Below are 13243 nucleotides of genomic sequence, written 5' to 3' on the forward strand. Positions count from 1 at the left end.
TTCATTGTAAAAAATAAATACTAATAATCAGATGGCTAAGGCTACTTACTCTCCTTTGATAACCACCGCTACTTTCTGCATCTACAATTATTTGCAAGCACAATAATCGAACTGTTTTTCTCCTTGAAAATATGAAAGGAAATATTTAACTTATAATGCAGCATATTTAACTTATATACAGCCTAATACTGTGCTTCGCACAATCGATGGCCTATATGTTTGGCAAAACAGAAGATCTGTGCCAGCAACAATTACATCAGTTGATATTGAGTTTGAGAAGACAAGATGGGTCATCGTTATGCATAATAAATAATGTATTACCGTCGGCCTGTAGGATATATGACACAGAACCAGGGCAGACTACCCTATCCAATACAATGTGTTCATATACACACTAAATAATGCTCAAAGATTAAAAAAAAAAAAAAAAAAAAGGGAATAGCACAGCTGGTGGACTTCACAGCTGCCTCGGCAAAAATAATTTGAACTCTTTAGAATTTATTTAATGATTAGAATCCATAATGTCTCTTCGTCCAATAAGAACATTTATAAACTGGATGGTTCGAGACCTGAATGTTGATCGTCTGACAGCCGTGGTATACAGACATTATAAACTGGGTGATTCGAGCCGTGAATGCTGATTTGGCTGAAAGCCATGGTATATCAGACCACATACCGCAGGTATGACAAAACATTTACTTTTACAGTTCTAATTACGTTGGTAACCTGTTTATAATAGCAATAAGGCACTTCAGGGGGTTGTGGTATAGGGCTAAGGGCTGTATCCAGGCAATCTGCGTTGTCGTGGTTAAAAACAGTCCTTAGCCTTGATATATTGGTCATATATCATACCCCCTCGGGCCTTATTGCTTAAATGTGTCATGGCATTGTTGAATACTTGTTTCTGAATGTCTTGAAGGGAATTTTAGAGCGTGCATTATTTCCCTTTACAAACTGGGTGGTTCTAGCTCTGAATACTGATTGTCTGACTGACAGCCGTGGTATATCAGATCGTATACCAGGGGTATGACAAAACACTTATTTGGTAAACAGTTTATAATAGCAATATGGCACCTCGGGGGTTTGTGACATATGGCCAATATACCAGCCCTTTGCCGTGGTATATTGGCCATATACCACATCCCCTCGGGCCTAATTGATTAAATAAGGCACATTATATTTGCATAGTATAATTTAATGGATATAGTTATTTTTTACATGTTTTGTTTAAGCTGTTTTTAAAAGCAAAAGTCGAATTGAAAACATTATTGACATAGTTGATTTTGATGTTCATAATAGCAAGCTGGGACTGATGGTTTGGTTACCACGGCAACTACTGTAGATATCTAGTAAACTTGCCAGCTACTTCAGTTAATGTTGAACACATTTCTACCGGAAAATTAACTAATTTCTATCAGCAAATGTATTCAATTATAGCCCTGGTATAAAAGGGATGATCAACTCGGGGCTCCATGCGTTCTCTCCTTGGAAGGTCCGTTCCACGTCGTTCATTGTTTTCCATAGAACGCTTAGCAGCTCGTTGCCTATCCTTAATGATCTCAACGAGGATCCCACGCGAGCGCCCTCCCACAATCTCCTGTGATAGGTCCGTTTAGCTTGCTAATTAGCTTGCCTGCGTCAATTGGCCATGGGGATTGTCAATCAGAAGTACCCGTACGCCGCCTCGCGCTGTAAATGTCTTGTCCTCGGAAGAAGCCTTGAAACTAACAGTTTGAAGAAAGGTTTGGCGACGGTGGTGCTTGTGGAGAGAGACGGCTGGGGCTTGGAGTAGCACCACTGAAGTGCACCAGTCGTTCCTTTCAATTTCCGAATTATTTCCCGTGGCTCTGGTGAATAACAATTATAGCATGCAATGACTTTGCACTCGTGGATACATCATCCGCTTTAGATTATTTGATTGGTTTATAATTTTTTTCGTTTTAGGTGAATGGCGAGGATACTTGAGGTACAATCGAGAGTGAGTGGTTTTGACAATATATGTTGCTGCAATATGGTATGCAACCTAAAGGCTTATGGAATATAGCCAGATTTCTCACAATCTGTATGCGTTCTCATTCAGCCCGGTTAAAAATAAATTATTTCTGCTCGGCATCATGTTTTTACTCTGGGTATATATGCTCTACTCCTGCGTGGGCTACTGCGCCCCCATGCCAAGTTTAGTCGTGGACAATAACCGGGGAAAGGAGACTGGGACGGGGTCCGTGGTCGGTAAAAGGACCGAGAATAACGCCAGAGCGGACCTCATGTCCAGACTACTCCCTATCCCACCCTGGGTGGATATAGAATCCGATTACGACGAACCATCCGTACGGACCTCCTCCAGAGACCTGCTCAATAAAGAGATAGACGCGTACAGAGGAGTTGAGGACTGGGGGGAGATGAGGGGTGAGGGGCAGAGAGCTCCTGAACCCGGTGCGATGTCAAGTTTCTCCAACGACTTGGGGAGCAAGAAACTGCCGCAGGCGATCATCATCGGGGTAAAGAAAGGAGGGACGCGCGCGCTGCTCGAGTTCCTCCGCGTGCATCCAGACATCAGAGCTGTGGGAGCCGAGCCGCACTTCTTCGACCGCAACTACGAGAACGGACTGGAGTGGTACAGGTAAATGCATCAACATTGTATGCTCTCACGTTCGATGTGCATTAAAGATAGGCTATCAGACGTACATCAATGATTCCCATAGATCAACCAGCGCTATACAAGAAACCAGTTATTAGAGCTCAACTTCCAATAGTTGTCCATAGCAGCCTATTGCTTTTCGTTTCGTTGCCTATATCTGCCTATATCTTCCACACAAAAAAAAACATATTGGATCGCAAACTGTGAAGGGTTTCTTCGCGTTAAAACATTTGAATATCGACTTAGAATGGTATAGTTAACAAAGTATTTAAATCACAGGAACATTTTGATTATCTTATTTATTACGAAGTTATAATCATTATATAATTAAACAGTGCATGTAAAGGATTCGATAGCATAATTCAGGCGAATTGTGTCTGTGCGTTTTTTACAATACAATTTGTATTAATAATGTATCAAATAGAACTAAATATGTCCCAAAAAATCAATTTAGTTAGCTCCATAATGCATACTAATAGATTTTGATCATATCTTAATCTCTATTTGCCACATAAATGTATTATAAATAAATGTTTATGGATAATGTCAGTGACCATATTTGGGCCGATAGAATATCTTTATAAGATACAGTTATTTACTATTATTTCAATCGATGTGTTGTTCTGTATATTTGTTAGTAGGGTGCTTTTCCAAAATCCAATCAGTCTTGGCATCAACGTGGACATATGATCATCCAGTATTCAAACCTGAGTAAAACTGTAGGGTAATTGAATAGCATTAGTGAGAACAAATTCATATTTTTGTATTAATCTTTCACCATGTTCCGGGAGTAGGCTAGACTATGCCTGAATAATGAATCAATACACGGTCACATAGGCTAATCTACGGGCTGTGCGGTTTCCACGTTGTGCAGTGGTCTCTATTGGACACAGTGCAACATTGCAAGTTAACGGGTTACTTTTCAGCGCTGTTGGGGTGAGTTTAACCTTTGAATATAAATAAATAATTGGAATGAATACAAGCTAGTTATACATGCGTTCCTTATACTTTAACGCTGAGAAGGTTAGGCAATGTGCAAGTTGTGATCTGATGTGGAAATGTAATGAATTCAAGATCGAGAAAGTGTAGGCCTAATGTATTTGAAGTAAGATGTGCTTGATTACTTTAATTATTAATTACATTTTTTTTATATAATTACACATTTCAATGTAAATAAATACGCAATGTCAGGCTATACTTATTATTTTAGTTAGTCCTATGCGAGTTTGAAGAAATGATGTTAATCTGAAATAAATTCTAAACTAAGCAGGGTTTCCCTACCTCTCTCCGTCAATAGAAATGCATAATACATGCAGTCGGATGGAACAGTAATTACTCTACAACACAATAGCACTGAGCTTCTATGAGAACATCAATCAAACAAAAATGATTCAAACGTGTTTTCAGATGGTAGCTATACCTTGACACCAGCCATTTACATTTTAACAGACAATGAGTGGCAGGAGGCCTAATATACTAAGCTAAGTAGGCTACTGTAGTAGAAAGAATAAAACATTTATGCCAGAATTACTTCAATAATTAATTAATACAAAATCCCACCCACAGTATGAGCGCTATTCCTTGATCAATATTTGGAAATACATGACCCACCATGTCCCTCGCTCTCCTATATTCTTCATGCATAATTAAACATTATAAACAACGTGCAGAGCAAGTGTGACTAATTACATAAATATTGAGGACTCTAGCGTTGCATTCTCTTGACTCGACCTGTAAAAGAACTAAGGCCTAATCAATTGATGGCGCTTGGTTTACTAATATAATTTAGACGTGTTTTTAAATAGGCCACTATAATCAACGACGACTCGGCAATTGCAACTCATATCCAATATGAGTGGAACATTATGTAGCCTAATCATTTTACCTAATTAAATTAGTCAAACCAACACTTTAAAAGAATGAAGTCCATGGATGTGAATTTTTATTTAAGTGAAACGTAGCCGAAAGAAACTTGAAGGTCTTTGCAGCAAAATCCGAGAGCATAGTGGATGGTTTCCTTCTCGCCTTAACCGCTGGGACATTGTTTTAGCTTCGGGAGAGTTTCCTCCTCTCTTTCCCTGGACGCGGAGCAGAACTAATAGCTTATCTGACAAGTTGATAAAAACACTTCTGGATTGCATGCCCCTCTGAATAACCGGATTTGGTGCAGTATGGTGTGAAGAGCTGTTAAGTATGAGAGGTGGTTGAGGGCCCCAACTAAAGTAAGGCAATGAAATGAAAGAAAAAACGGCATGAGAAATCTGGGTGTTTAGAGGGGGTGACGGGCTATATGGATTTGATTTAAAATAAAAACACTTTCTGCCGCCCAATTATTCAGGGAGGGATCCAACTTGAGCTTTTGAATTTGCATTGATAGACATAGTTTACAAGTAGGCTTTATTAAACTGTGCACACTTTGGCTGAAATACGTTATCCAAATGGTGATAGTTATATACTTTTATTTACATTGTCCATTAACCCAATCTCCTCGTCACAAATGCATCATTTTAGAAAGAACATCCACGGATAATAGGGAACATTGAACAGTTTGTGATAACGGTAATGTGGACCATGGCTACGGTGGATTATTTTGGGTCGGTGTTGCGGGTGTGTTCGTAAATTCAATCTGGAGTGCCAGAGTGCGCTCAGACTGCGCTCTGGATATTCAGAAATTCAGAGCGTTGGCGACTGTAACTGTGCTGCTGGCAACAATTTAATTACGCTTTTTTTGCCGACGGTTTACTGGTCATATTCAACGGGTGTTGAGCGTTCGTAAATTCATCAGTTATTCTGGTCTCGGAACACTCATACGAGAGTGCTCTGAAGTCAGGGTAGATAGCCAGAGGGAATTTACGAACGCGCCCTAAATTAGAGGGGCAATGTCATAAACCCTCAAAGTTCCAGAATGGAATGAAATTGGCATTCCATTTCTCCCTGACATTGGTCAGGAAGAAATCAAAACCAATTTAATTGGAATGAATGGCAGTAGAGACATAATACAGATTTTTCTTAAGCAGGAAAATAAAATAAATGCATGGGATATATTAGAAATTGTATAATATAATTATTGTCAACATAAAATATTGTCACAAAGTTATAAATACAGTTTATACAGGTTTTATACACATTTTCTGCATAAATAGCCTCTGAAATATATGTAAACAGACCATACATGTCAACATTTTGTTTTCTTGGAAAGTGTGAGTGCTTTTATGATACAGTATCAGTAGTTGTTGCATTTACAACCTGTCGCAGTCCTATCATCAACTGATTTCAGCCAGTGTACGGCTGTGGATTGACTGCATTGTTTGAGTGGAATTTTGGAATATTGGCAGCTAATTTGAAAAATTAATGTAATCATTCCTCTAAAACTGTCTGGCTAGCTAGCTAACATACAGTGCAGATCAATTCTACACAATCTTATCACAGGACTGGCAAACCATGGTTGACCAATTCCCTGACCAAAATGGCTGACCTTTATCCCATCATAAGAAGGTTCATGGCCATTCTAGTATTCTAATTCTATGGGTGTAACCCTCTGTCTTGCAACCCTGTTTACAGAGAAAATATGATGCTGGCTGGGAACCAACAGATAAAATAAACACAAATGCATCTACGTTTTATCTACTCCTGGATGTGTTTTATCTGGGCTCCTGGCTGTGGTTTGACTGGGCTCCTGGCTGTGGTTTGGCTGGGCTCCTGGCTGTGTTTTATCTGGGCTCCTGGCTGTGGTTTGGCTGGGCTCCTGGCTGTGTTTTATCTACTCCTGGCTGTGTTTTATCTACTCCTGGCTGTGTTTTATCTACTCCTGGCTGTGTTTTATCTACTCCTGGCTGTGTTTTATCTGGGCTCCTGGATGTGGTTTGGCTGGGCTCCTGGCTGTGTTTTATCTGGGCTCCTGGCTGTGGTTTGACTGGGCTCCTGGCTGTGGTTTGGCTGGGCTCCTGGCTGTGTTTTATCTACTCCTGGCTGTGTTTTATCTGGGCTCCTGGCTGTGGTTTGGCTGGGCTCCTGGCTGTGTTTTATCTACTCCTGGCTGTGTTTTATCTGGGCTCCTGGCTGTGGTTTGGCTGGGCTCCTGGCTGTGGTTTGGCTGGGCTCCTGGCTGTGGTTTGGCTGGGCTCCTGGCTGTGTTTTATCTGGGCTCCTGACTGTGTTTTATCTGGGCTCCTGGCTGTGGTTTGGCTGGGCTCCTGGCTGTGTTTTATCTGGGCTCCTGGCTGTGTTTTATCTGGGCTCCTGGCTGTGGTTTGGCTGGGCTCCTGGCTGTGTTTTATCTACTCCTGGCTGTGTTTTATCTGGGCTCCTGGCTGTGGTTTGGCTGGGCTCCTGGCTGTGTTTTATCTACTCCTGGCTGTGTTTTATCTGGGCTCCTGGCTGTGGTTTGGCTGGGCTCCTGGCTGTGTTTTATCTACTCCTGGCTGTGTTTTATCTGGGCTCCTGGCTGTGGTTTGGCTGGGCTCCTGGCTGTGTTTTATCTACTCCTGGCTGTGTTTTATCTGGGCTCCTGGCTGTGGTTTGGCTGGGCTCCTGGCTGTGTTTTATCTACTCCTGGCTGTGTTTTATCTAGGCTCCTGGCTGTGTTTTGGCTGGGCTCCTGGCTGTGTTTTATCTACTCCTGGCTGTGTTTTATCTGGCTCCTTTATCTGGCTCCTGGCTGTTTTATCTGGGCTCCTGACTGTGTTTTGGGCTCCTGGATGTGGTTTGGCTGGGCTCCTGGCTGTGTTTTATCTGGGCTCCTGGCTGTGTTTTATCTGGCTGTGGTTTGGCTGGGCTCCTGGCTGTGGTTTAGCTGGGCTCCTGGATGTGGTTTGGCTGGGCATCTGGCTGTGTTTTATCTGGGCTCCTGGCTGTGTTTTGGCTGGGCTCCTGGATGTGGTTTGGCTGGGCTCCTGGCTGTGCTTTGGCTGGGCTCCTGGCTGTGGTTTATCTGGGCCCATAAACCCCTATCTCCTTAAGCTTATAATTTAATGAGACAATGGTAATAACATTGGAACACAGTTGGAACTGGGGTCAAATCGCTGTTCAGTACATACACACACTTGTTCAGCTAACCTTGTGGGGACACACAATTCAGTCCTATTCTAAATCTTATTTTCCCTTACCTCTAACCCTAACCCATACTCTTACCCTAACCTTAACCCAAAACCTAACCTTAACCCTAAACCTAACCCTAACCTGTACTCTTACCCTAAAGCAAGCCCTAGCTCTTAACCCTAAAACTAACCTTAACCTGTACTCTTACCCTAAACTTAGCCCTAGCTCCTGACCCTTAACATAATTCTACCCCCCCCAAAAAAAAAAAATTCTAACCTTAAACCCCCCCAAAAAAAAATCCCCTGTTGGTCAAATTTTTGTTAGTTTACTATTCTTGTGGAGACTTCTGATCCCCACAAGAATAGTTAAACACACACACACACACACACACACACACACACACACACACACACACACACACACACACACACACACACACACACACACACACACACACACACACACACACACACACACACACACACACACACACACACACACACACACACACACACACTCTGTTCAACAGACTGAAAAGTTCAGCTGGGTTTTTCGATCTAACCCAGTTTGTCAGAAAGCGTCTCATGTTTTTAGTATGCTGTAGTGACTCCTCTCATACAATCACAGATCTCTATATCTGGGCACCAGTTTCTTTTTTTCTTCAAGGAGAAGATCAACGAAAGGGATGTATGGGTCATTTATAAAGGGTTGTTTAATGCCATTATGTTCATTTTCCTTACACTGTTCTTCTCTGGCTAGTTTGCACCATCTTTGTCTCTGTGAGCCCATGGACACCTACATTTAGCCTTGGAATTCCTCCAACTAGAGAGAGAGATTTTCTCAGTCTTATACTTTTTAGAACACAACATGGATCACTCTTGTGTTCTACCCATAGAGATCCTATTCAATTAGTATTCAAATTCTATGGTTCTACCTCCTGGAACTGAACCTGAATGTAGATTTATTAGTTCTAGAGGTACTGTTAGGTCCATTCAGTTGGACTGTTTTCATTAGCTGCTCACAATTCATTCTTCACACTTTTCACTCTCTATTTCCTACCAAGTTTTTGTTTCCTCATCCAAATGACATGTAGATTTTATCTACAACTTAGTCTACATTTGTCAAGTTGATTATTACAGTTTGGTGGTATGTGGTGCTTCTCTTTCTGTGCTCCCATTCCATAGAGATGTATTGATCATGAAGGGGCTTTGATTTATAATGACTGGTTCTGTGGTTTGCTAATGTGTCGTGGGCTTTCATCTTAGCTGCCTGTCAGCTCTCTGCAGTGCTGCACTGAGCCCTTTCACGGCTCCTCCCAACAAGTGTTTTTATGGTTTAACAAGTACTTCTGAACACTTATATCCACAAGGCTCCTTCTAACTTTCAAGCTCTAGATATGGAATCTGTCACTATTGTGTGAATAACTGAGGAAAGATCAATCAGTACTTCTGCATAATGTCCCCAGCCTTTGCGTATAAGAAAGAGAATAGCTGAGCTTAGTCTGAACAAAAGTTTATATTGAGTTTCTGGCATTCAAACCTTTTTGTCTTGAAAATAAAGTGGATTCTTCCCTTGATTTGGAGCTCTTGGCGAATTTGCAACGTTCCTTTGTTGACCATTACTGTCTGTGGTTAATGAGTGTACTTATGATACTTGTGAACTGTCATGTTGATTATTATACATTAGGGAATGACGGCTGTTTGAACCTCTCTGCAACCTGTATACTCAGAACAATGACACCACCATGAAGAGCTGAGGTGGTGTGAACATCTATATAATGGCCCTGCATTACAAAATGGCCCTTAGTTCACCATTATATGTAAAAAAAATAATAATAATAATTTAACCAGGTAGGCTAGTTGAGAACAAGTTCTCATTTACAACTGTGACCTGGCCAAGATAAAGCAAAGCAGTGTGACAAAAACAACAACACAGAGTTACACATAAACAAACATACAGTCAATAACACAAAAGAAAAATGTATGTACAGTGTGTGCAAATGTAGAAGAGTAGGGAGGTAAAGGCAATAAATAGACCATGGAGGTGAATTACAATTTAGCATTAACACTGGAGTGATAGATGTGCAGATGATGTAGACATACTGGGGTGCAAAAGAGCAAGAGGATAAAAAACAATATGGGGATGAGGTAGTTGGGTGTGCTATTTACAGATTGGCTGTGTGCAGGTACAGTGATCGGTAAGTTGCTCTGACAGCTGATGCTTAAAGTTAGAGATGGAGACTCCAGCTTCAGTGATTTTTGCAATTCGTTCCAGTCAATGGCAGCAGAGAACTGGTAGCCAAAGGAAGTGATGGCTTTGGGGATGACGAGTGAAATATACCTGCTGGAGCGCGTGCTATGGATGGGTGCTGCTTTGGTGACCAGTGAGCTGAGATAAGGCGGGGCTTTACCTAGCATAGATTTATAGATGACCTGGAGCCAGTGGGTTTGGCAATGAATATAAAGTGAGGGCCAGCCAACGAGAGCATACAGGTCGCAGTGGTGGGTGGTATATGGGGCTTTGATGACAAAACAGATGGCTCTGTGATAGACTACATCCAGTTTGCTGAGTAGAGTGTTGGAGGCTATTTTGTAAATGACAATGCCGAAGTCAAAGATCGGTAGGATAGTCAGTTTTACGAGGGCATGTTTGGCAGCATGAGTGAAGGAGGCTTTGTTGCGAAGTAGGAAGCCGATTCTAGATTTAACTTTGGATTGGAGATGCTTAATGTGAATCTGGAAGGAGAGTTTACAGTCGAACTAGACACCTAGGTATTTGTAGTTGTCCACATATTCTAAGTCAGAACCGTCCAGAGTAGTGATGCTTGTCGGACGGGAGGGTGCAGGCAGCAATATATAGACTGCCCATTTTTTCTACTGTGTTATTGACTTGCTAATTGTTTACTCCATGTGTAACTCTGTGTTTGTCTGTTCACACTGCTATGCTTTATCTTGGCCAGGTCGCAGTTGCAAATGAGAACTTGTTCTCAACTAGCCTACCTGGTTAAATAAAGGTGAAATAAAAAAATAAATACAAAATCGGTTGAAGAGCATGCACTAAGTTTTACGTGCATTTAAAAGCAGTTGGAGGCTTCGGAAGGAGTGTTGTAGTAATGACATTCCCATATAGAGAGTACAATCCATTCATGTGATGTATTCAATTAATATACATAACTCAGAAATAACTCATAATTGATCATTGAAACGTGGATGGACTTTCTCAACAATACCAAGTTAATCTGGCTGCTGTTTTGTTTGCAGTCTTCTGTTGAAGGACTAGTTGGACTTAAATGGCGCTATCCCTGAGCGTGGTGTCTTTTTGGGCCTTTGAACCATGTTTCCCTCCACCCCGTGATAAAGAACCAAAGAAGTAAACACTTAATGGCAGCTAGCTTTGGTTATCTAGTGTCATGACGTTGCCCTCTTCTAGTACAGCGAGCACCATCTCCCGCTCTCTGCTTCTACAACCAGACTGCTGTGGTCAGAGGTGGTAAATTTAATATATGATAATTTCTGAGAAGACCTCATGGACATACAGTTATAGAGAGTAGTTTTTCATGGAGATAAAGGAAATCCTTCCACCTCACAGTACTTGAGGTACGAACAAATTTCATGTTCCAGAGAAAGTGTAAAAGATTGGTGAAGAATCCAGTTACGAACTGGTCCGTTTGGCACAACTTGGGATGCTCAAGAGAGACGGTGTGGCCACATTACCATAACACTGTTTATATAATAGCCTCAGATATGAGGTTTACATCTAATTGTTGTATAAGATGAATGAGTGAGTATGATACTGTTTGTATAATTGTGTAATATGATTGTGGACTGTTTAATGAAGAAAAATACAATTCCCGTTTGATTTGAACTAAATCAGTGGACCGCCCCTGAGCCCAGTTAGGGTCAGGCCTCCTGGGACAGCCCCTTTTCTGCCATTCCGAATAAAACCCAACTTTGAGAAATTATCAGCAGACCATGTTTCTCTCAATCACGGGAATACAAAGGTTGCAGACCATTGCTGAATCTTTTAACCATACCACATGTTTAAACTCTTAGACTATCGATACTGACAGAATAAGAACAAGTCTTTGATATTGACTACTAGTCTGCAGCTAGGAATTCAGTATCATTGAACGCGAAGAACGACAACTGCCGAAACACCCATCCTATAACGAATGTCACTTTGAGCTATCCCCTCTAACCAAGACAGAGAGAAAGAGGGAGAGAGACGGACAATTCTACAAAATAAATACTTTTCACCACCATTGATTGCAATTGTTCCCGAATGAGTGAGCGTTCATGTCTAAAGGATTAACATTTTAATTGTTATAATTAACTCTGTAGTGACTTCTTGGTAAAACCCCCACTCCCCCTTTATCTAACAAGCCGCCATGCCGTGTCAGCCCACTAGGGCACATTCTATCATTTCATGTAACCATATTTACTGTTTGTTTATGCATTTCTGTGAATTACTTAGTTAGTAATAAATCAATTATTTAAGACAATTGATGTATGGATGACTCATAGTGAAGACTGGGTTCGTCCAGATAACCAACAATTTACGACGTTTGGAATGAGACTAACGTGAGGTAAAATAAATGAATCATTAATCAGAAGAATATTGATCAGATTTGAAAATATCTGAAAGGTTAAATTGGTTATTCAGTTTAATCGAGTAACTAATTACAGAGAATCTTTGATAAAACGAAGTCTTCAGTTTAATGATAGTAAAGACACAACACTAGTTAAGGCCTGCTTAGAAACTTCACCACAACAAAGGGACAAGTGGAGCATTGTTCAAAAGGGGGCTTCATAGTGGAAAAATGATGTTACGCTATCAAACTGGAGATGGTTGCGGAAGTCGGTGAGTTGATAGTTATCTATGGGCCAGCCTGTCCTGCCCCTTGCTTCCAGAGACCAGACAGGGGCTCATGTCCGTGTCAAGGACAGTTCTGGTTGGATGTCTCTTCTTTATCTCTTCACCACAGGAGCACTCCTGTTTACATGTAGGTCGCCCAACACACACTGTCTTCTCCACTGACCTCTCCCTACTCTCTCTGGCAGGCAGAATGGCAGAAAGACTTCTCCCTACTCTCTCTGGCAGGCAGAATGGCAGATAGACCTCTCCCTCATCACTGGCAGGCAGAATGGCAGATAGACCTCTCCCTCATCACTGGCAGGCAGAATGGCAGATAGACCTCTCCCTCATCACTGGCAGGCAGAATGGCAGATATACCTCTTCCTCTTCACTGGCAGGCAGAATGGCAGAAAGATGTCTCCCTCCTCACTGGCAGGCAGAATGGAAGAAAGACCTCTCCCTCTTCACTGGCAGGCAGAATGGCAGAAAGACCTCTCCCTTTTCTCTCTGGCAGCCAGAATGGCAGAAAGGCCTCACCCTTTTCTCTCTGGCAGGCAGAATGGCAGAAAGACCTCTCCCTTTTCTCTCTGGCAGGCAGAATGGCAGAAATACCTCTCCCCTTTCTCTCTGGCAGGCAGAATGGCAGAAAGGCATCACCCTTTTCTCTCTGGCAGGCAGAATGACAGAAAGACCTCTCCCTTTTCTCTCTGGCAG

The 13243-nt window shown here is 41.7% G+C and overlaps 1 protein-coding gene across 1 annotated transcript in view; it reads left to right on the forward strand.

The window, feature by feature from the left end:
- Window positions 1–1723: 1723 nt before the first annotated feature.
- Window positions 1724–13243, forward strand: part of LOC118372853 (heparan sulfate glucosamine 3-O-sulfotransferase 3B1-like) — a 43211-nt gene continuing 31691 nt past the window's right edge. The window contains exon 1 of the mRNA XM_035758867.2: window positions 1724–2620. Within this exon, the coding sequence (XP_035614760.1) occupies window positions 2034–2620 (587 nt within the window). The 5' untranslated portion in view covers window positions 1724–2033. The remainder of the gene's footprint in view (window positions 2621–13243) is intronic.

This window comes from Oncorhynchus keta, chromosome 2, assembly GCF_023373465.1.
Source record: "Oncorhynchus keta strain PuntledgeMale-10-30-2019 chromosome 2, Oket_V2, whole genome shotgun sequence".
Classification (NCBI taxonomy): domain Eukaryota; kingdom Metazoa; phylum Chordata; class Actinopteri; order Salmoniformes; family Salmonidae; genus Oncorhynchus; species Oncorhynchus keta.